We start from the raw sequence: 23,612 nt of genomic DNA, 5'->3' as shown, positions 1-23,612 counted from the left end.
TCATTGTAGAGCTCAAAATGAAGTTTGATAAATGTTTATCCGTTTATTTCAGTCTATTTTAGACATTAAGTAAAGTCCTGAAGCTCATGTTTGTCTATTTATTATTATTTCTCCATTAATGGGATCAGCTAAGGCCTTCTTTGAAAACCCTGTGATGTTCTTGAATTCACTTGACCTCGAAGTTTTTCAATTCTTGTGCACTACGCCCCCGAAATGAGTCTGTGACAAGAAATCAGTAAATGTAAAAGATGTATTGTTTCTTCTATAATTGTTACGTCCAATATCCAGATAGATTTATACCAGGAGCTTTTTGACTGAAGTAAATGAGCAGGTGGTGAAGGTGAAATTTGCAAAAGGCACACTTTGCAAAGGGGATGGCTGACCAAATACTATTGGGATGTATGAACATTTCAAAGCCTTCCTAGATAACACTGTGAAAACATACATTGAATTCATATTGATGAACTCAGTTATTATTTTAATCATTGAAATCGTTGTGTGTTCTGTAATCCTTCCGCACCAAAGAAATTAGCTTTCAAAACTTCTCATTCAAAATTATTGTGACATTCAAACCCATAGTGACTGCCAGTAGATGTCTGAATAAAACTGTCAAGTGAACAATAAAATAACTCAATTTATGCAGGTGTGACAAGGGAAAAGGGGAAGTAAACAAAACCAAAAGCAGCATAAGAAATGTTTTACTTGATAAAAGGTAAATCAGTGGAATTTCACACAGCACTATGTGGCAGTCATATGCTATAATCTAACTATTATCGGTTTTAAAATCAGCATAGATTTATATTTCCTATAGGATTTTATGCTGTATATTAATTTTGCCAGTCTCAAAACAATTGCTGACAAATGGGTTACGTAGTAAGGACTACAGCACTTCCATACAACAGATTCTGTCAAGCAGAAAGAATCCATTTAGAGTTATGACCTGGTAACACTAATGCCTGTGGTTTCGATTGATTTCTTTGTGCATTTTGATTTGTTCCATTTTTCATACAAATTGCATATTTAATGAGTGCACGAAAGAATCTTACAGTGTTATTCTTCACCCACAAATGTTTTCAGTTTGGCTGGCAGGCTCTTGGCTGTTGCACCAAATGCAAAAAAAAAAAAAAAACTGGTTGTGTTATTGGGAGTTTTGTTCTCCCATTACTTTCCCCATTACAAACAACATCTTAGTTGTCGCAGGTTTCTCTCCAAGTGCATTACAGGAGAATATGCTCATAATTTCCATGTAATTCTTCTGACACCTTCGGAGCTCATTTCATTTTGAAACTTAGTTTTCTAATTTTCTGCCGTGACGATGAGCCAGTGCTGCTTTTGCACTAATCGCTTGTAGCTTTCCACATTTGGAAGGAGAGTTTTAGTCACCCAAGATAATATCTTTGCACTAAAGCAATCTCTATTGTTGTGAAAAAACACTGGGTCACTTTAATCAGCCTGAGAATTCATCAGATAGTTGCTAGGAACTTGATTTAAAGAAAGATTAAATCTTTTTATTTAACTTTTAAAGATATAATAGAATGAGTCATTGCTTTTGCAGAGATATTCAAACCCCTTTAATTTTCCTCAAGGATTGCCAATAATTTAAATAACGGATAACAAATTGAAAAAGCATAATAAGTAGAAGAAATGTAAGAAAAAAAATGCATTTAAAACAAAAAAAAAGACAAATTTCACCAACATAAAAGGTCAATAGTTCTGATATGCCATTTGAAAAGGGCACTTACTCTTAAACAAAAAGGGCAGAGGATTTTATTTTCTCACACCACCTCCCACCTCCCCTTAAATCATGCTCCAAGTTCGGCAGGCAAACAAATCATAAAAAAGATAATACATGGGAGGTGGCAGAGAGGTCACAGTCTGTTTATATTCAGCTAGATGCTAAAAAGTTCCTTAAATAGAAACGTATTTAAAACTCCCTCACTGAGTAACTCATGTGACTTCAGAACCTTACAGCTGATTACTCAGTTCAGTGCTGAATTTGAAATTATGCATTTTTATCAAAAGGAACAATACTGCTCATACATGCCTATAGTCATCTCATTAGCTCAAGAGTAACAAAGAACTGATTGCGCTTGTACAAATCTTAGCTGCTTGTTTGCAGAAAAAAATAACTCCAGGAAAATATTGGCAACAAACCCAAGATAAAAATGGAAATCCATCAGTGCGTCTCTGAAGGTTGCCGTTATAATTATAAAATATGCTGCTGTGTGCACATTCAAAATCCTCCTCCTCCTCCAGCAGCCTTTGTTCTCAGCGAAGAAATGCAAAATTTCACAAAGCAAAGGCAACAACCTGGTGGGAAATCACCTCAGCTCATAAATATACATAAGGATCAAACCTTAATATTTATGTTGATTAAAATGTGGGGAAAAAAACAATCATTTGTGGTGCAACATAGTAGTTTCCAAAGGTACTTGTACAAGTTTAAAATTTTTCAATTTTGTCACATTTCTGAAGAAGCTTTGTTTGAATTTGCTAAGACGCTGCTGAAACCTGATACACTGTAGAAAAAGACATGCAACCATTTTTTTATTCAATAAGATAAAAACTTTATCTGTTTTTTTCTCTTTGGTCATTTGGGATTATTGAAACTTTTTTTGAGAGATTTGGTTTTGTTTTGTTTTTCATTTCAAGTACAGAAGTTTACACTCATTTGTTTAGAAATGCATTTTAAACCGAATGGACAAATGTTTTGGGTTTTCTCACACAAGCTTCTCTTGTCCCTTTCCTCTGGACTTAACTGGTTTAACAAGATCGGGTTAGTAGACTGATTTGATCACACTCACATTTCCAGCTCTAGCCATATATTTTCTAGAAGCATTTAGAAAACCTTAAGTTTGATTTCTTTAAGTAACTTTGTAATTTGGTTGTGTGATGTGTGTCATTGTCCATTTGGGAGACCATCTGTGGTCAAGCTTCAACTCCATTTTATAGCGCAATTTACCTTCAGTTGTTCAAAAATGCTGTACATATCAAGCATGACTTAAAAAAAGTTTGACATTGGGCCTTTGTCTCTTTAAGAAGTTTGTACTCTTTCATACACTCCACCTTCAGCACATCATCATCATCATCACCATCATCATCGTCCTTTGGTGAATTGGACCTAGAATGATAGTTTGCATGATAAGCTTGGCAGACCAGGGGTGGAGGTGCTCTGAGAGGTGGAAGCTTGGCTGGAGACTGCAGCTGCAAAGAGGAGCTTTATGAAAATAGGCGAAGGGGTTTGTGAGAGCAAGCTTTTAGGCACTCTAAAATGGCTGCCATAAGATGTTGAGTTATTCTTCAAGCATGTAAAAAGAATCAAAGTAACACTTCAGGTATGTTTCTGATGAGGGAGTAAATCTACAACATGATATACATTTCAAAAAAGTTGATTTTACATAATACCCCTCTTTAAAATGTTGCTTCAATGTTTCTTCATATGCTAAGCTTCGACTATGAAGCTACAAATATGGTTTTTACTGGAAGCTCGGCTATGTTTTTCTTAGCATTACTAAATTCAGATCCAAATCAGGCCGGGTCTTTCTGAAAGACCAACCTGGTTTTATCTATATACAAGGAGAGGATCTGTCTGCCCTTTTTGTTAATGTAGACCAGTTTATTCTCTCTTTTATACACTCTTTATGAGGCAACAGTATTTATTCTTTACAGTCGATCCTTTGTTGTTGTAATTGTAACCTATTGAACCTTTCTTTTGGGGGGCTGAGAATGTATTTGTTGAGCTATTAAATCGGCACTTTGCCATTTTGTTTCATGACCAACACTTTGCCATTTTGTTATCAACTGCAAATTAAAGATGATGCAGCTGCAGTTGTCGTTAGTTAATCCTTAGTGCTTAAATCAAGTGCTTTACACACACGTGTGTTGTGTTTTGAAAGCTCAAATGATTCCAGACCACAACATACATGTCTGTGAATTATCCTGATCCTGATAATCAGTAAAGGGATCAGTAATACACGAGGGAAATAGTCTTTTAATCATACATTCACTGGCTATAGCAAGTATTATGGTTTTGTCTTTTATGACACATTAATTTAATTAGTCAATAAATTTAGTGTAATTAAAGTGATTCTCAGTGGACCTTTCAGTGTTTATCATTGTAGTTAAATCTTGTCACAGGTGACAGAAGATTAGCCCAACATTCAACATGTTAGAAGGGAGTTGATAATGCATGGGATGAATTAAGAGTGGCACAAAAGAAGGTGTATTCAAACAACTGAGATAGAATTGGATGTAATGGGGAGCATAAAAAGCATTTGTCTCGAATCTTGCCACAAGAATACACAACAACACATGAGCACTTTGATCCCAGCTGTTCAAAACCTCTGCTCCAATCTCAAGTCTTTCGTAGCCTTTTTTTTTTTTTCCCATGTTTCCAAATTCCTGTCTAGATAAACTTCTTCCAAGTTTAGGGCTGACAATAATGGTAATAATGACAATTGTAGTAACAATAATAATAGTTGTGTTTCCTACCTGGGCTGTGGGTCTCTGCAGTTCCTCCACAGATAACTTGGGCTTCTTGGCAACATATTTGATTAAACATGCTCTTTGTTCGTCAGGTAAGTTTGCAAAGATATGACACCAAAAATGTTCATCTCGGTGTTTATTGCTCTCCCCTTGGTTTGTAGTTTCTTTCAGTCTTCAGTCAAGTCCTTTGTGTTAGTCTGTCTCTCTCAGTTTCCCTTCTTGCTTTCTGCCATAGCTGCTCTTCATCAACTCTGATTAGCTCATCTGGTTCCTTTGTCATTTTCACCCCTGCCTCAGTATTTAAGCTGGTTTTCATTATCCATTGCTGGATTCTTCAGTTATTCTGCCTGAACTCATTGACCTGCAATTTTCTTGTAAGTTTTCCCCTTTTTATTTGCCATTACTAGAGTGACTTTGATCTGCCACAATCTTTGCACTTAAGTCCTTTGCAAAACCGCAACATGGCATACAGTTGTGACGAACTCTTTATTTTTTCAAGTGGCATGATTAAACTGAGCTCTCTACAACTATCCCTGACCCGTCTCCTGTGTCACGTTGTCTCCAGGATGCTGTTTATCCACTAATGGTCTTAGAAAAACCTGTGATAGATCCATCACAGAATAAATATTTTTACACAAAGCTTAACTTACAGCTGAGTGGGTAGTAATTTCCAAATTATCTCAATTCTGAACTTGTTAAGTTTATTTGGATTTTTATGGACTGTCAGAGTAAGATGACCGACTATAAATGAGCAGCACACTTTTTAGAGATTTAATTGTAACACATTTCAAAACCAATTTCTTGTTTATTGATTTTTCACATAAAATCTTGCTAAATCAATTTAATGTCTGTGTTCTGTAGCATGACACAATGTGTTCATGGTTTATTTATACATTTGCTAGGCAACTATACAAGTGAGCCAAATTTCTTTCAATGCAGAAAAACCCTTTTGTTCAAACAGTAAATTTTCTATAACAAGCAGTGCAAACATAAACATGCTGTTACACTGTGAATAAAGAGGACGAAGCAGGAAAAACGGGTTAGTATTTATATTAAAAACTGTATTTCATCGTCAGTCACAGCGGATTTGTTTGCAGCAGGGTGGGGCATTTCCAAGCAGATCCAGTCAGTAAGGTGGAAGTCGCCATCTTCTGGTCATAAACGGCATAGCATTTTGAATGTGTTGTGTGTTGTTCTGTTGTGCAGTTATACAATAGTATTTATCACTAACTAAAATGGGTGTCCAGACCTACCTCATGTACCTTCCCACATCACCAACCTAAAATATAAAGTGGGTAGAAGTTTAAAGTAAAAAATAAATAAATAAACAACGCTAGAATAATATAAAATCAATCAGATGTAATTGTAATGCCCTGTTGCGTAATCTATAGATAAAATAGTAAACATGTACTATTTTTACAAGTGGGCATTAAAAAGAAGAAAGTAGTGCCTTCATTTTATTTAGTGAATTACGTAAATGTTGCATCACATTTCGCAAGTGACAAAGTCCATAATGGGTAAAGAGAAACTGCGGTGGGGTTGAACCAGTGATGTTCTGTTAATCCTCAACTGCGTTTGTTGAACCGCGTCTGACACTGGCCGTTAACAACTGGATTGCTTTACCTCTCCATGGAAGTCCATAAAATATTCAAAAGATTTGCCATGAAATGTTATGAAAGTAAAATAAAAATCCACTTGCTGTGAAAAACCCTCACTTTTCACCGAAGATACATAAATCTATTGTAGCATCATAGACTAAAACTCATAGTTTTAGATTTTATTTAATGAAACAGTGGCATTAGCTTGTGCAGTTTTAGTAACTTAAGTTAACTTAATAAATTTGAGCAGACTGCAATTACTTAAATGACACCCAACGCTTTTTTTTTTTTACTTTTTTTGTGTTTTAACCCCAAAGCTTTCTCAAAGCACTTTTTTGAACTTGAAACTACTTGTGTAAAAAGATAATTACTTGACTGCTTTTTAATTATTTCTCTGCCTCAGCAGATAATGTAGAAATCAATAATTTTTTGCTCACTTTTTTTCAGCACTACAAACAAAATCTGTTTTTGTGAGTGTCCCAGAGAATTGAACAGACTGTCAATGGGCTGCATTCTTCAGACAGAGCAGGATTGTCATGAAAATGAACATACAACTCACTCATGATGGTGCAGTTTTATGTACACAAATATGCATGCCAAAAACTAGCTAATAAGAAGTGTATTGTTATGAAAGTAGGCTCATTCTTGATTAACTGACATCTGTTTTATACGTTTTAAAACAAATTTTTGTGACAAAAAAAGTGGTTTATAGTTGCTGCTGGTGGCGGCACTGTGGGAGAAACCTAGCTGGCCAATTCCAAATGTCAAATTAAGATATTTTTTAAAAGCTTTTACCTCAAAAGCCTCAACTTATTTACATTAAATACTTACAACTATGTTTTAAAAAAAATCCACTTCTCTTATTCAATTAAAATCAATATTACATCCAAAAATTCCCGTTTAATTGAGTGTTACCCAACATTGACCAAAATCAAGCTCTATTCCGTCAGCTTTTTCATTTAAATGCAATGATACAATAAGGGCAAATTTGCAGCATAAGAAAATACCAAGTAGCTCTTAGAAATAACACACTCTGACTTTATTTTGTACATTTACATGTACAATCTGACTTTATATTACACATGTTTTTATGCCAAATCTTTTTTTGATGTCATATTGTTACAAAATCTTGTTTATAGTTAGGGGACATCAATCTGTCATTTAATAAACATTTTTAATAGTTTTATATTCGACCACTGAACAGTGTATCATTCTGAACTACTATATTGTACTATAATGTGAGTTTAAAGCGCCATGTTAAAGGCGTTCCCGTATAATATTAGTCTGAACGCACAGATAAGCTTTTATAGCACATTTGACATTTCACACAACTTTAAGTGAAGGAACAAAGCTACTGAGTTCTTATTGCTTTCTAATGCTGATCTGTTTTAGAAACGTTGCTTTTCGTCTGAGTACGAGATGAATTTTTGTAATCAATGCGATGAGGTTGTTGTTGTTTTTTTTGTCGTTGTTTTTTCTGGATATTCCTTTTGTTATGGAAGTGACAAACTGTGTTTTATTTTGTAAATTCAGACGGAGTTGATCTTAGTTGTATTGTCAAAATGGTTCATGGGCCGGTGCTACATGTTGACGCCCAGACTTGCAACAGCTTGACTGATCCTGAGGTTCCATTAAAGAAGAGCCCCGCCCTGCTTTAGTCAGACTGCGCCTGCGTACGCAGTGAAGCTCATTCTTTGCTTCCTTCCACCGGCAAATAATGGCTCCTAATATAAAGGCACAGACAGAATCGGTAGTTTTTTATCTACTGGCAGATGAAGATGAATGCAATCGGTCGTACGGACAAGTGGAACCTGACAGCAAACAAGCCACAGGTAAGTGTTGTTGTTTTCCTCTGTGTGATCTTGACCCGTCACCACTGTTGCTTTCATTTTATTCCCCCCCGGAACAAAATTTGCTATGTCATTGACTGTTCATTTCGCTTTTTATGTCATTTATCCTAAATGGTTTCATTCCAGATGTCAGCCGTTTCGTTTTTTCTGTATTGTTTTGGCAGTCTAAAGCCTACACCGATCACGGACATCATTATGATCACCTGCTCTCTGTGTTGGACCCCAAATAATGTGATGTAGTATCTGACGCCACAATGGGGCCCAGCACGCCCCACATATGAATTGTCTTGATTCAGATCTGGGGACTTGGGAGGCAAATCCGCATTAAATCGCTATTGTGCTCGTCAAAAAAAACAAAAAAAAAACAACCCTGAGCTTTCATGGATGAGGTCATGATCATATGCATAACATGAAAGTATTCTATTCATTCATAACTGTATAGTTTTGTGAACTTGTATTTTACATTACTTTCTAGATTATTTTTAAATATGTTGTATCTGTGTGCTTCCATATTTCCTCAGTTTTCTTCTGATAAACTTGAATTTCCCCATGTGGAAATGTCTATTGTATTCTTTACTATTTTACAAAGTCTTTTGCTATGTTCTATTATTATCCATAATTTACTTTTTGCTGGTATTTGTGCTTCCATTTTGGTCTCTACAAAAACAGAAAAACCCTTGAACACTCATTTTGTGACATTAAGTTAAAGGTCAAATAAAGACTACTTTCATTTTTCAAATAACTGTTTAACTTGATGGTGTGCAGTACAAATATCCATTGAATTTAAATTTAATTTTTTTTAAATGGGGCCAAATCATAACACTGTATTATAAAAGTGTATGAAAATCAGAGTTTGAAATTTCCTTTTGACGTCTTGAAGAAGGGGGAGCAATATGTGACGCCGTTGTGGCCAAACAACGCAATCCTCAATGCTCCGTCAGTGTTTCAGATTTCCTTGTTAGCACTGGGCTCAGTCTGTCTCAAACATCTAAAGCAAAAAATTAAGCAACATGCTGGAGAAGCTCTGATTCAATTGTCTGGCTAACACCATTTTGCCTCGTGTTCATTTTTTTTCTGCTTCTATCAAATTGATATTGTGGACAAAATACTAATGTGCTTCCTAATGTATCCCACTCACTAACAAGTGCCATGATACAGAGTTAATTCACTAATTCACCTGTCTGTGGTCATAATGTTATGTCTGATTGGTTGTTCTCACTGAAATTTAATGCATACCGTGTCTAAGCTGCTTGTTAACTGTTTTTTTGTTTTGCTTTTTTTTTTTTTCTTTTCAGATGACAACTTTGACCCAGTGATAATTGCGGATAGGCTGAGAACCATCGGTGATGCTCTGAATAAAGACCAGAGTTTCATTAAAACAGTTAAGGATCTGACTGAAGCAGTTACAGAAGAGGTATGTTATCACAATGTATGACTATGAGCCTATTTGAGTTTACAGTAGGGGGGTCATCTGCAACAAACCTGCTTATGTACATTTCTAAATACTGCATCATTTCAAATGTGCTGAGATGTGAATTATCTTTCTAAAGCATAAAGTTTCTGTACTTGGATTTAGCATCACACATTTCTTGGTATTTGTCCATGTTAAAGCTAGACATCGCATGGACAAGTTTAAACAAAAGCCATGTTCATTTGCAGCAGTTTAAAAGGATAAACCACAGCATCTTTGCTGTAATACAAAACTTTCTGTATCTGCTAAAGTCTTGCTCTCCCTTTTCATTCATGCTGCCACAGTTCCTCTGAACTATGGCAGCATGAATGAACTGCAGACATGTCTGAGCATGCCTGGACTTGGCATAGAAAATGCAGTTTCCTTTTAAAATGCTTCTTGCATGTTGTCACTTCCTCTCACTTACTTTCAAACTCTTCACTAATGCTGGAAAAAAGCCCATTTTAAATATTCATCCTACAGCAACAACTTTCACTCAGAAGAGTGACGGTGTCGGCATGGTTAATGCAGCACATTCACTGATTATCAAAACATAGGAGTTTTTCATGCTTTTCACCTTGTCAGTCACAATTGAGGTTCAAAATTAGTCAATTTTGGTCAATAGACATTATTCTCAGTGCATCTCTAGTGTTAAGGTATTTGTTAGGGGTACTCTGACCACACGTGGATTGTGTGGTCTATTTGCAGATTCCACTATTTATAGAATTTTCTGTGTAAAATTACTCCAAACTATTTGTGGGAACAAATGTCTCTTCACAATTTTTTCTTGGATCATGCCTATCAGCTTTTGACACTCCATTTTATTTGTAAATGATAAAACCATAATCTTTCTCTCTTTAGTCTTGGAAACAGAATAACCTGAACTGTATTTCCCCAGGCTGTAGCTACAATGTTCGAGCAAAGTGTGGATACCCTGTGTGAATCTTATGTCTCTCGGGAAGCTTCGATAGCCCCGGAGTTGCAGATGATCCATGCATCAGTAGCACTGGGGCTTTATTTGAAGAAGAACTCTCCAGCTCTTAAAGGCAAAGTGATGAACGCTATGAGTAGCTTCCTCAACAGACGCGTCAGTAGATGGGTTGATGAACAAGGTGGTTGGGTAAGTGTATGTCTAAGATATTTTTCAGTTGCATACCAAGTATTTATCGCTTCAATCCTTCGTTTGGCTGTTACACTTCGAATTGAATGGAAATGGCAAGAAAATTACTCCACCTCAATTATCGAGATTTAATGCATACTATGAATATTTTTCTTTCTGTAGCTTTTACTTTTTTAACCACAAACACTAATTTTTGTATAACAGAAATAAACAAAATCATAAAGGTAAGAAAGGTAGAATGTGAACAAGATCTCTCTAACATCTCATAATTCGCTGAATCATGCACTTGCAAGATTTACAGTACATGCATTTAAATATCTGACTGTAACACCTTGTGATTTCTCAATTTAAAAAACCCTCTAGATCTTCCTAATATTCACAATAATAAAAATAATGGCGATTGCAATACTAAATTTCCCCCTCACGGTCTTTGTTACTTTTTTTTTATAACCTGATATCTGTTTTATTTCAGACAATTAAGTGTGAATAAACATATTTTTTTTCTGTTTTGGTTTTTTCAGGATAAAGTGCCAGTCCCCATGTAAATCTCGCCAAATGAATTTCCATGTAATGAAGATCGGCAGCCTTAAAAAGCCAAACATCAACGCCCTTCCGCGTTTCAGGGTTTTTGCTAATGCACACGACGACACATGATAATAAACTAAGCCTTCTCATCAGACCACGCCTTTGCAAAAACAAAGAAAACTTGACGTACTTAATGTTCGATTATGAATATGTTTGCACTCAAACTGTGAAAAAAAAAATTACATCAATGATATTTTTATTGTCAACCTCCTAGCAAATATAGTAGGATTTGGAGATCTGATGCTGTGAAACTCCAAGCTGAGTGGAAAAAATTACAAAGCTTGTTGCTACAACAACCGTGTTTCACTGCAGACAAAGTTTTCCTTATTTGTTTTTGCCATTAAAGATTTGCGTTCTCGGTTAGATTATACAGGATTTATTACAAATTAAAGATGGAAATCATTTTGAAATGGCAACCCTGGCATTGTAACAACTGTCTTTTAGATCTGGATGATGCCTTATAAGTACAACTTCTTATAAACAGCCACAATGTAAATTAAGATAGGAAAGCAACAAAATAAAAGGATAAAAATGCTTTTGAAACGTTTATCTTTGTAAGAACATTTTGTTGTTAGAGAGCAACCACAGGATCTCCACTGGATTTTTTTTTTTCTTCAGGTTTTCCTTTTCCATTTCTTAATGAATCAAATGAATATGTGAAACCTCAATGTCTGTTATTTTTATTTTTGATTCTATGAATTGTCCATGTGCAAATATTTATTAAATCTTTGCAGATGAGCCAGTTCATGTTGTTCCTTGAACACCTATGACGCTCTCTCTTCTGCATTGATTTTAGCATTACTTTATAAACTTAGTCTTCTCGGGATAAGGTACATTTAAAATGCAAATACTTTAAAATGTTTTCCGTCTCTTAATTAAAAACATTAAAGCACAAATACGGGTTTATGAATCTATTGGCCTTTGGTGATCAATTTCTTCCTTTCTAACACTGTTTACAATAAAAACAAATGTGTACGTGTTCTACCATTTGTATGTTGTTGATTATGGGTGACTGATTTGGTGTCATAGTTAAATGTGGATGGTTTGTCACTTATTTTACCAAGTGAACTCAAGCCAACTGTAACAAATGTTTGAAAATGTTTAGGAGATCTTTCGCTTGTGCCATTGTTTTTATAATGATGATTAAAATAAAATTATTTTGTGTTACTTTTGAATGACTTGGCATGCTCAACAATTTTATGTTGTTTTTTGACTGAGTACCTTGATGTGTTTGAAGTTCTTGTGAGGACAAAATAGAAACCACTAAATGGCAGAGCTATGTCACATGATGTTAGAACACAAGTTCCCATCCCTGTGATTTAGTTTAACAGACCAAACTGACTTATCTAGGGAAGACCGTGGTTAAAAAAAACAAAAAAAAACAATAAAGACATCCTTATACAACAGATTCTGCTGGCGGTTCCCTTTTTAACATCTCTGATCCGGACATCTTCATATGAAATTATTCTTGCAGTGTAGGTTTAAGGAGGAAAAACGTGTCCAGGTATTTGCATTAAACAAATAAGGCTCCAGTTTACAAAGGAAGACGCACACTAAACTGTGACGCACACTAAACTCTGAGTGGTGTACGTTTTTTACTATGTATGGTAAAAGACTGTATTGAAGACTGTTCTATTTGCTGTTTCAGGGTTGCATCATCAGTTAGCACTGCTTCCTTAGCAAAAAAGTAGCAAACAACTCCGAGCATGTCTGGGTTCTTCTCTGGGTATTATGCCACATTGTGACTCGAGGGCGTTGTTAACAAGCTGGGTTATTCTAAAAAATGTAAAACCAAAAGCGAAAGTATGTTAATGTCAAAATTATTCATGTAATATGAAAAAAAAACTACCACTGAGGCTGCACAGTGAAAAGTTAATAGCACATTTTCTTTGTTGTAAGAGGGGCTTATACCATGATGTTTGTATTCTCTCCCCATTTTGCTGCTCCGGCTTCCTAACACGGTCAAAAAGCACGTTGGGTGACAATGTCACCTAACATGCCAACATGTTTTCAAATTAACTATAGTGTAAGAGCTCAGGCTGGTCACGAAGAATAGATTGATTTAATTACTAAAAATTTACTTTAAATCACAATATATTTGTATTTTATAGAATTACAGCTATCAGAGTATCAGAATATGTCAACTTACTTATTATGTAAGTGGCGCTTTGAAAGCAAGCTAAGGTGTACATAATCAAGCAACAGCGCCCTCTGTAGTCAATTTATTGTAACAGAACCAACATGCATACATTTTGTATAATAAACTAATGTCAAAATTTGAGTTTAAACATTTGCCTAATTATATTTTTCAGCCCACTCTTTGGTGGGCTAGATCCAGTTTTTGAGAGTTTGATTACTTTACCCATTATTCCGGGCCAAACCCATTTGTGTTTAACTCAAACCAAGATTGGTTCAGGACTGGGTCAGCAAAGAAACCCAACCTCGGTCGTTTTTCTACCGTCCAATGTTTAGAGTTCACCTTCATCAACATAAGTTATGTTACCTTATTAAAAAGTCTGCTTATGCTTTGCCACATGTGATTGCCCACACATAATGGTGTAATTGTATGATTCATGCAATCACTGCAGTTCTTCCCATCAATACTTAGGGATGTTTCTGAATGTTTTCTGAATCATTCTGTCTCCCACAAGTTTGATCCTGGAGAGAAAAAAACACACGGCCCAAATCTTGATGGGTTATTTGCTTTTGCAGCCCACATGATTGCATCAGAATATTTTGACTTCACACCACTGGAATTTCATCATTTGGCCGAACAACATTTATAAATGACTGCTTTGCAGAATAAAATAACAGGCACCAAAAAACAAATTGTCTGTTTATTTCCAGTTACATATTTCTGTAACTGGAAATTGAACTCTTGACAACTAGTAAAGTCTAAACATATCTCTCTTTTTTATGTTTTGTTCTTATTCCTTGCTGAAATCTGGTTGCATAAAACGTGCCTGTTCACAGATATTATACGTAGAAAAGTATGTCGAATCTACAGTCAGGTTGCCAGAGAATACACACCAGGAGCAATATCTTCTCAACACAATCTGCATTTTCTGTTTCTTAGAATCATTCAGCAGAAATGTAATTCTCCAACTATCCTGTTTATTGTAAGGTACAAAAAAATAAGCTAATATTTCATCTCTCCACGTCTTGCTAGAATAATTCATGAGCTTAATAAGATCAAATATTTTTTTTTGTTCCGAGTAATGTACACCATCAGTATAGCAGCACTTAACAGCGAGGAAACGAAAAGCGAAAGGACAAGCTAAATACAGTTTGTGAGAGAAGTCAAGAAACCGTGAAGACACTTCTGGAGGCAGCAAATACTCCAGGCAGGTCTGATAGCAGTTCTGTGGAACGACGACAAGGGCAACCTGTCAGGCAGAGTAAAAAACAAAGCAAAAATAATAAAAAATAAATAAATACTCCAAGCAGGAACAGAGATCTTTATATAAAGGGCAAACCACATTCAATATTGAGCTGTGGAGAAAGTAAGTTCAGAGGCAAAACAAAATGGAATGCAAGTGGAAGAAAGAACTTTATTAAAATGAAATGGTAAGTACAGCTCCTCCTGTTTTTTTTTTTTTTTTTACTTTGCTGGTGAAGTTACAGTGTTTCAGTAGATTTCCTGCCTCAAAGCTGCTCAGATTAATTTTGATAAAATATAACCTGCAAATAAATTTTGAAATACAATCTAAATCCCTTGGAGCTTCATACACATTGTCCCTGTTCCAGTATTAACATCAGTAAATTAACTATTTTGATGCATTACCCTAACCCTGATTCAATACTTTGTTCGACTACATTTTGCTGCAAAAATAGTAACAGGCATCTTGATTTCTTACTCTACCAGTGATCTGCATCTGAAGAATAAGACTTTTTCCCATTTCTGCTTTTGGAAATAGCTCACGCACAGAAAATGAAAGAAAGTAATCACGTGGATACATTATTGTATTATGCCGGTGCAGCATTTGAAACGCACTCAGTCTTGTTAGATTAGTATCCTCAAGTGTATGTTTTTTTTTTCTTTTCTCTGTAATACCTATGCAAAACCTGTACTTCTGCATAACAGGTTTCTGCCTAAGAAGCAACTCTTTCTAAAATATAAACTCTAGATTTGGTTTTACTTCTTTCTTGCATTCATGCTTAGAAGCCCTTCACTTATTCACCCCCTGTCTGCCAAATAACATAAATATGTGATGCATGTCTTCAGAGAAAAACAAAATAGCCCTTGACTGCCTTAACATGTTATACAGAGAGCAATGGAGAGAAGAAGGAAAAATATTTAAAAAGTAAGAAAATAAATCCATTTAAATTGTGATTCTTCAAAATTTGAGTGCAAATAATGCATTACAAATCCAAAACCCCTCAACATTTTTTTCTGGCTGGTGAAATAAGAGGAGATTAGAGGTCGGACTTCCTGCTCTTTGCAAACAACAGCTGTGAATTTCGTCACTCCACAGCTGTTCCCTCAGTGAGATGAATCAGTGTCTCCTACCAGCGCCTACATGAGTTAGTTACATTGGGTTTTATGTATAATATTAATGTCAGCTGTTATATATTACCATGTGCATAACATACTGCATCAATTGTGATTCACTTTACACAAGCAACACTCATTAAAGTATCCCTGTCCTGAAAGGAAAGTTAATTAAAAAGACATGATTGTATTTTCTCATGAATCAAGAGTAAACTTTGAAAAAGTGAACGGCCAGCCGAGTGTGCAGTGAGGATAAAAGGACACATTCAAACAGAGCTGAGAAGATGAAGGAGCACCAGCATTATTTGAATGCGTTGATCTTTAATTAAAACTCTGATGTGGCTGCAGTTATATGACCAATGTGTCTGTGGGTTTTAAGCATTGTGTCCACAAATATCTAATTAAAAGCAAGAGTTATTAAGTAGGATTAGTTATTTTGTCAGTCGAATGGTCTCAGACCCCAGCAACACTGCTCCACATATTTTCTCAATATCTATTTTTTTTGGGGGGGGGGAGGTAGATAGGTGGAGGAGGTCTTCATCTAAACACTCTGTGGGACTGCAATCAGAACTGTTGTAATACCCCTCCGGCACCACAAGGTGGGGTAAACCTTAACTTTCATAACATCAAGATTCAGCACAAGAAGCTTCTGAACAGGCCTGAAGCAAGGCTCGGCTGAAAAAACAATATGGTTCCTATCATGAACTCTTTTTTTTTTACTTACATTTGAAGTTTAATGGAAAATCAGTCTGACAAAGCATGACAGAGGGTGGGATACACAGATAAATTATTTCACTCTTGTGAAATCGACAAGAGTTGATCTTTCAGATGTCGAAGGCCATAACGTCTTCCTCTGTGTTAATGTTTCCAGTAGTCTCCTGGCATCTGGTGCACATGCAAAACAAATCTTTCATAATCTCAGATTTTGTATACAAAAACTATGTTCCCTGTAATGACAGGCCAAATAATAAATGCCATATTTTTTCAAAGTTATTCTCTACTCTCATGGTTTTTCTAAAAAAATAAAATAAAATTAAAATAAAAATACAGAAGTGACAAAATATGGATGATTTTAAGAAATTTTAATACAGTTGGAATGAGTTTGATTATCAATGTAACTTTAATATTAATAAAACCATAAGTTTTGCTAAAGATTCTGATTGGATCTTTTTTCCCCACGTCAACAAAGAACATACCCAACATCGCAAACCTTCTTAAAGCACCAAACTTCATTCCGAAGCTTCAGTCACAAGTTCACCAGAGTCCTTCTATTCACCAATGCTCACTTCCTTTTTGTACTTAAGCCCACAAAATGAAGAATGTTAATGAAGCAAAGATTTTAGATGAGTAGACTGGAGCTCTTTCAGATGTCGAAGGCCGTGAATTGTAATTTCAGTCAAGAAATACAGTACACAACGCTATAGTAACACATGTGCTACACATATGCACTTACTGATTTCAGTTCAAGAGATTGGTCATAAAAGCCCCGCTTTCTCCATACCCTTAATGCCACTGGGATCTGCAGCTCCTTGAGCATCAGGTCTCTCACTTCCTGTAAACAACTGCTTTAAAAATTGTCAGTAACACAGTAGCACAATTAGTCCCCAAAGGTCAAACATCGTCATCGTCATCATCATTCTGCCTGAGCCTCATGTCGCGGCTCTGCCCTCTCTGGTTCCCTCGCTGAGGAAGGCGGCCGATGGGGTCCTGACACAGCATGTACTGTTTCCAGATTTTCTGAAACGCCGTGCGGAATTTCTTGATGCGGAAAGCGTAGACGATGGGGTTGACGGCTGAGTTGCCGTGGGTGAGAATGATGGCGACGTAAAGGAGGGACATCGACGTCTCGTAGTTCGGGAGGAAGAGGGTGATGCAGTTGAGAATGTGAAGTGGGAGCCAGCTGACTGCGAAGAGGAAAAGGACGAGGGCGAGGGACTTGGCTAATTTAAGTTCTTTTCCAAAGTATCGTCTGGGATCCATGTGGCTTGCCGTCACCTTCAAAGACATTAAGAAAAACCACGAAACATTATCATAAATGTACACTACCTCGATGAAGCAATAATGAGGTTGATCCTTTTTGAAATGATCTGCTTGATGTTACGCTTGAATTTCTATTTTTATTCTATTCCTCTAACTTTTTCCCATTTTGTGACAGTACAGCCAAAACCTTCAATGCATTTCATTTGGGTTTTGTTGGGGTCACACAGCACTGTTTAACCCATTACCTGAACGTAAAATGAGAATAGACCACCAGCATAACTACCAAGTCAGGAGAAAATTATTCAGAGACGCAGTCAAGAAGCCCATGGTGACTCTGGGTGAGCTGCACAGATTCACAGCTCATGTGGGATAATCTATTGATCCAGACATCCATTGGTTGTGTAAATGTGACCTATATTAAAACCTGGGAAGAAAAACGTCATAGCTTCTCCTCAGTCTGCCTTCTGCTCTCTCTCCTCACATCTGCAACCGGTTTGCTAATCAGCCCAGGTCCATTGTTCCAACATTCACCCTCACAGTATTTAAATCCTTCTCCTGCTCACGCTCCTTACTGGTTCCTCCTGTTTAATCCCATCAGATCCTGTTCCCCTGGTCATGCTCCTTGTGCTTTTGTTTGGCCCTGATGTTTTTAGTTTGTTCTCCCCTGGTTCCTTGTGTTCCCTGTGGTTTTTAGAGTTTTTTTCATCTCTTTTCACTCAACGTGATCAACACTCAACACTCAACACTCAACACTCAACGTGATCCATGCTCCCATCTCCTGTCTGCATTTTGGTCCATCCACAAACTCACTTATTGTGACAGGGGTTTTATTCCCTGTCAGAGACAGAGTTGAGGGGAAGATTAACGGAGCTAAATGCTGGGCAAGTAAACCTAGTAAAGCATGAACGTTTGAAGCTGTAATGTGACAGTATGTGGAAAAAGTTTAAGTTTTTTTTTTCTTTTTATTAAAGAAAAAAAATACTCAGCAAAATATTCCTGTATGAATAATCAAGCCTTACCTTCTTGTTGAGCTGTTTATGGATCATGTAGAAAATCTCCACATAGATGGCCAGCATGAGCAGCAGAGGCGGCAGGACCCAGCCAAAGAAGTTAAAGTAGACCATGTAGTGCATGCTGATGACTGTCTCAAACTGGCAGGTCACCACAAGCTCTTCAGTGGTCACGGTGCCATTTTTAAGGAGAGACTGTAGGTTATTCCAGCCAAACATTGGAGTGAGGCCCACTATGATGGACACCAGCCAACACAACAGCACGGCTGTCCCAGCTCGCCAAGGGGTCACCACTCGCTTGTAACTGTGGCAAAAAAAAGGAGATGGGAATTGTACTCAAATGACAGTACTCAAGATTTACCCAGCTGTTGTAATTTTGCACATTTCTACACTTTCGTTTTCATCTCAGGTACTTCTAAAAACAGCCCAAGCACTGTTGCGCTGTGATCTAGCAATCCCAGCCAAGCCAAGCCCTTCACCTAGCAACCCAAACGGAGCTCCAGCACGTTTGGTCAGCTGGTTTTACAGCTGTACAATGACTGCTGGAAACGACAAGTGTTTTGCTGATGACTTGCCATCCATAAACCACTTGTTGGTTGTATGGCTGCAACCAACACATAACACAACACATAATTGCACATCTGCTTGCAGCCATTTTTGCGAGTGTAAACACTGAGGTGGGGGAGGGGAGCGGGTGTGGCCAGCAGCGGCTAATTTAATTTAAAGTGGCAAGGGGCCCTAAAGCAGCTCATTCTGATAGGAACTCAAAACAGGCTGAACTGACCGGCCTAAAATCTCATTATCCAACAATTACAATTGTAAAAAATTTCATGAACATGTTTTGTATATGGGATAGATCTATCAAATAGATCTACCCTGATCTGTTTGTGGAAGCATGATAGGTCACCTTTTAAATTAAAGTGAAAGGGTATGTGTCTTTTTGTCCAGTGCAGTTTTGAATTTATCTATGTAATTTTAACTTAATAAAAACAGCAATTTGCCACTTTTGTACATTTTTGAGATCCACTGTGATGTTTTGGCTGTGTGGGAAAATTTGCCTTGGACTGTGAAATAAAAACTTGACCTCTTAAATTAGCAACCTTGGAAAACAAATACCCTCAAGAATTTGTTTTCCTCTATTAAAACATTTTCATTCCAGTGGCAAAAAAAGATATGGATATTTTAGAGCACTCTTTCTCAAACTGCAGTCCCCGGACCTCTTAGTCTTACAATACTCTACTCAGGTGTCAACAGTTATTTTTATTTAGTAAAAATTGACTGAATTAATTAAAGACAATACATAAATACAATTGATAGAAAGTGATGGATAATTTTATATTTAATGGTGCAGAAGAGGATCTTTGTGTTTTGGCAAAACAACTCAAGTCTATTTTTCTTTTATTGCGTTTCCAAATTACAAATACCCCCAAAAAATATGCTATTAATGCGCACAACATCTGGTATTTAGGAGCAACTTTTTTATTATTATTTGAAGTCCTGCATGGTCCTGCATGAGCTTGCACTTTTTTAATAGTTCAGCTATGCTAGAATGCAGAAATGGACAAACGTTTTGAGTAAATATTAGGAGCAATATGAAAGGCATGTATTTCTCCCCCTTATCACAGCTGCATGTTGTCTGGGTAATCTCACCGTCCACCTGGCCAAAAACAAACACACTGATAAAATGTGTGTTTTGTTTTTTTTTTTCTTTTTCAACACTTTCCTTCCTTGACAAGGAGGGAACACATTCATTCACAAGACAAAATAATTGAAGGATGTTAAAAGAGTAGGACTACTCAAATGTAGCATCGGTATTTGTTTTAACTCCACATGTGGAGCCCAACCCTCGGAGCTGCTGGTAAAGCTCCTGCTCTCTGGCTGCATACCAATAAGCTCACCATCAGCCAAAAAAAAAAAAAAAAATGGCTGTCTAGATTCTAACTGATCTCTGTCCATCACTGATTCTCTTCAGGGTTTCCAGTTGTTTTCTAGAACCTGTAAATCCTTTCCAAGCTCACCACCAAAGCACGAAAAACAAATTTCAAATCTCAGGCCAACCTTATCAACAAATACAAACACCTCAGCTATAAAAAGCAATCAGTGCTTAAAGCATGTCACTGCACAGTCCCAAGGGAGGCACGAGGAGGGGAAATCAATTTCTGGTTCAAGTTACGGCTAAATAAAATTCATTCAAGACTGAAATGTGAATATGATTAAAATAGTAAATAGATCTTATATGGCATGAAGATATTTTTTTTTTTGTGTGTACATGACATGGGCACCCTGAGCAAGTTCATTTCTTATGCACTAAATAGTACAATGCAACAAAAGATTATATAGTCAGCTGCAGTGTACGGCATAGCTCAGATATTAGCTTACACCAATACAACACATTGTACTAATATAGAAAATAAGCAACAGAATATTGTCACTGACTGACGACTGACTCAGACGTAGTGCCTTGAGCCATATTTCCTATATCAATATCCATTTCTGCTTGTTAATTTATCCTTACAAAGATATTAGTGATTTAGCAGTTTTGTGATGTCGATACATTTTCATTTTTGTTGTGGAATTTATTCGTATGTCTCAAGCAGACAGACATGCCCAGCAGAGCCTTGAACAGTTAGACCGTCAGTATTCACATAATGGCCAATAAATTAGAAATGTTTCCTGATTAATGTCACTATAACTTGTATTGATGTCCTTTCACGGAAAGAGCCGGACATGTGCACGAGCATTTCTTTCTATGTGTGTGTTGGCTTGCTGGCTTGACAAATTACACAGTCCAAGAAGCATCCACCGTGAGCCTATTGACCAATCATGCATTCTCTGACACAGACCCTTTTATTGGCTGATTGTCCAATGGCTCAACATTGGCAGTTCTATGAAAAATATAAGAACACGTGAGGGCACAAAATATGATTAGGCACCAAGCATTAAAATCTTCTCAGAAAATTATTTTGAGAAATATTGACTCTTTTTTATCTTTATTTATGAAATAAGCAGTACTCAGAAATAATTTTAGCCTGTTTTTTTGTACTTTTTTAGATGATATTAACGCATTGGAGTGGTAAAACCATATTGCTGATCTTAATTTGTGCTTTGGCATCTGTTTATTTTTATGTAAGGCTTTTAATCTTGTGACTGAACTGAGTTTTAAAGCAAAGCTTAAAGGTTTCTGTGATTTAAGTCTTTCTTGTGTATAAATGACAGACAAACTTGTATTGACTGGAGTTCGATATAGAATCTATAGACTGAGCTAAAGATTATAGTGATGGCAATAAGGCATTTCATCCTCGAAGATAAATAAAAATTATTTATAAAAATAAGAACTACAAAAATTCCCCATGAAATATTTAAAAGGGTGTATAAACATAGACAGAAAGATTACATCTTATTTTTAAGTGATGCTGCTACCTTTTCAGAGGCGACCTCTCATTTCCAATTAGAAACAAACTTCTAAAAATTCGATTAGTTTAAAATCTAAATCTGTAAGGGGTGTGATTAATTTGAATTCTAATGTTATATTTAAAAAGACTAATGTGAAATCAGATTATGGCTTAGTCAAAAAAAAAAACATATACAATAAAATAAAAAACCCAAAGGCACCCACCACACAAAGCTGCAGGAGTAAAAGGAAACTAGACACAAAGCCTCCAGACACATGAGACGATGTATTTAAAAACTATCGTGAAAATTCACCTTTAGGCCTACCTCATGGGTATTTTGACTCTCAGATAACGATCAATAGCGATGGCCAGCAGCGCAAGGATTGAACTTTGGGTCAGGACGAGCACCGTGCAGGCGAACAACAGGCAGCTGTAGAAGTGTGTCTGGAGCCCGATGCTGATGGTTATGGCAAGCGGGATGACAAGAGCCCCGACCGCAATGTCAGCCAAGGCCAAAGAGACGATGAAGCAGAACGTGGTGTCTCTCAGAGACCGGTTGATGCGAACAGCCCAGACGACCATCACGTTGCCGATGACCGAGGACACGGCGATCACCACCTCCATTCCGATGTAGAGAGGCAGAGCCGAAGCCATGGTCACAGATGCCTGATCGGAGGTGCGCTCAGCGTGAACACGTCGGAGGAGTTCCAGGTTTGAGTTTGTGGGCATTGACCGAGAGACCCTTGCTTAGATTTTGCATTTTCTTCTTTTTATGTCACAGAGCAGAAGAAGAAGAAGAAGAAGAAGAACTCTGACGCTCGGGGATTATTTAGGATGTGAGTACAGGACGTGCAGTCTGGACGCGCGCCAGACGCAAAACTTCATCAGTTTCCGAGAAAGAAGTGTCCTCCCCTCCACTGCACCCCGACGCACCGCAGTTCGGCAGGCTGAGGAGCGCGACGGAGTACCGGAGAAGAGAATGAGTCAAGAACAGATCCCCAAAGAGCGGATTATCTCCAGAGGGTCAAAACACACGGAATCCACCCCCGAAGTCCGGAAAGAAAAAAAAAAATGTATCTGAGTCATTTCAATAATTGCGTTCTATTTTTATGCCTCAAGTCTTCAAAAGAAAACAAAAAAATTTTATTTCTCCCGGGTCCTCTTTATGATGTTCCTAAATAAATATGATGACGCTCAAGTGGAGAGCTCGTATTATTAGAAGTCCTTCTCTTGTTTTGTGCAAAGTCATATGTCTGACAGACTGAAAGCTCTCCCTCTGTGGGAGTGGACAAATGAAGTCTTCGGGAGGATTCACAAGGCAGGTGCATCCCATTCTAAAAATGCCCGATCGTGTCAATTATTTACAAGCAAAGCATTTCCTAGGAAAAAGTATGCGTCTTCCTTGGATGTTTCATCCTTTTAGTGCGCTGATATTTTTAACACAGATAAACATCTTAAAGTCAAGGGTGAAAGGTGTCCGAATTATTTAAAAAATACATAAGTGGTTGATTGCATAAATATTCACCCCCCTCAATACTATGAACCTAATTTAAAAGAGAACCAACTAAGGAAAGTTGTCACTTTGATATGCAGTGGTTCAGTGGTGGGAAGTAACGAAGTACAAGTACTTCGTTACTGTACTTAAGTACA

The 23,612-nt window shown here is 36.9% G+C and overlaps 1 protein-coding gene and 1 long non-coding RNA gene across 2 annotated transcripts; one reads left to right on the top strand and one right to left on the bottom strand.

Moving 5' to 3' along the window:
• Nucleotides 1-14,936: 14,936 nt before the first annotated feature.
• Nucleotides 14,937-22,745, bottom strand: LOC106955213 (adenosine receptor A1-like). The gene is made up of 3 exons (XM_015045251.1): nt 22,288-22,745; nt 18,580-18,874; nt 14,937-17,575 (listed from the first exon to the last, which is right to left on the bottom strand). The coding sequence occupies exons 1-3, from the start codon at nt 22,689-22,691 to the stop codon at nt 17,192-17,194; spliced, it is 1,083 nt and encodes a 360-aa protein (XP_014900737.1). The 5' UTR covers nt 22,692-22,745; the 3' UTR covers nt 14,937-17,191.
• LOC106955214 (uncharacterized) lies at nt 22,552-23,018 on the top strand. The gene is made up of 2 exons (XR_001426525.1): nt 22,552-22,638; nt 22,744-23,018. It is a non-coding gene; the product is annotated as an uncharacterized LOC106955214 (long non-coding RNA).
• Nucleotides 23,019-23,612: the final 594 nt, after the last annotated feature.

This window comes from Poecilia latipinna, unplaced genomic scaffold, assembly GCF_001443285.1.
Source record: "Poecilia latipinna isolate Pla-1442-1.1 unplaced genomic scaffold, P_latipinna-1.0 Scaffold717, whole genome shotgun sequence".
Lineage (NCBI taxonomy): Eukaryota > Metazoa > Chordata > Actinopteri > Cyprinodontiformes > Poeciliidae > Poecilia > Poecilia latipinna.
Note: the sequence above shows the minus strand (reverse complement) of the source record. Positions and strands in the feature narration are given on the sequence as shown.

Bases quoted from the DNA above. Each gene is read 5' to 3' on its own strand.
- LOC106955213 (XM_015045251.1), bottom strand. From the start codon at position 22,691: ATGCCCACAAACTCAAACCTGGAACTCCTCCGACGTGTTCACGCTGAG. The intron at 18,875-22,287 runs GTAGGCCTAAAG...TTTTTGCCACAG, and splicing joins AGAGTCAAAATACCCATGAG to TTACAAGCGAGTGGTGACCC. The intron at 17,576-18,579 runs GTAAGGCTTGAT...ATGTCTTTGAAG, and splicing joins ATAAACAGCTCAACAAGAAG to GTGACGGCAAGCCACATGGA.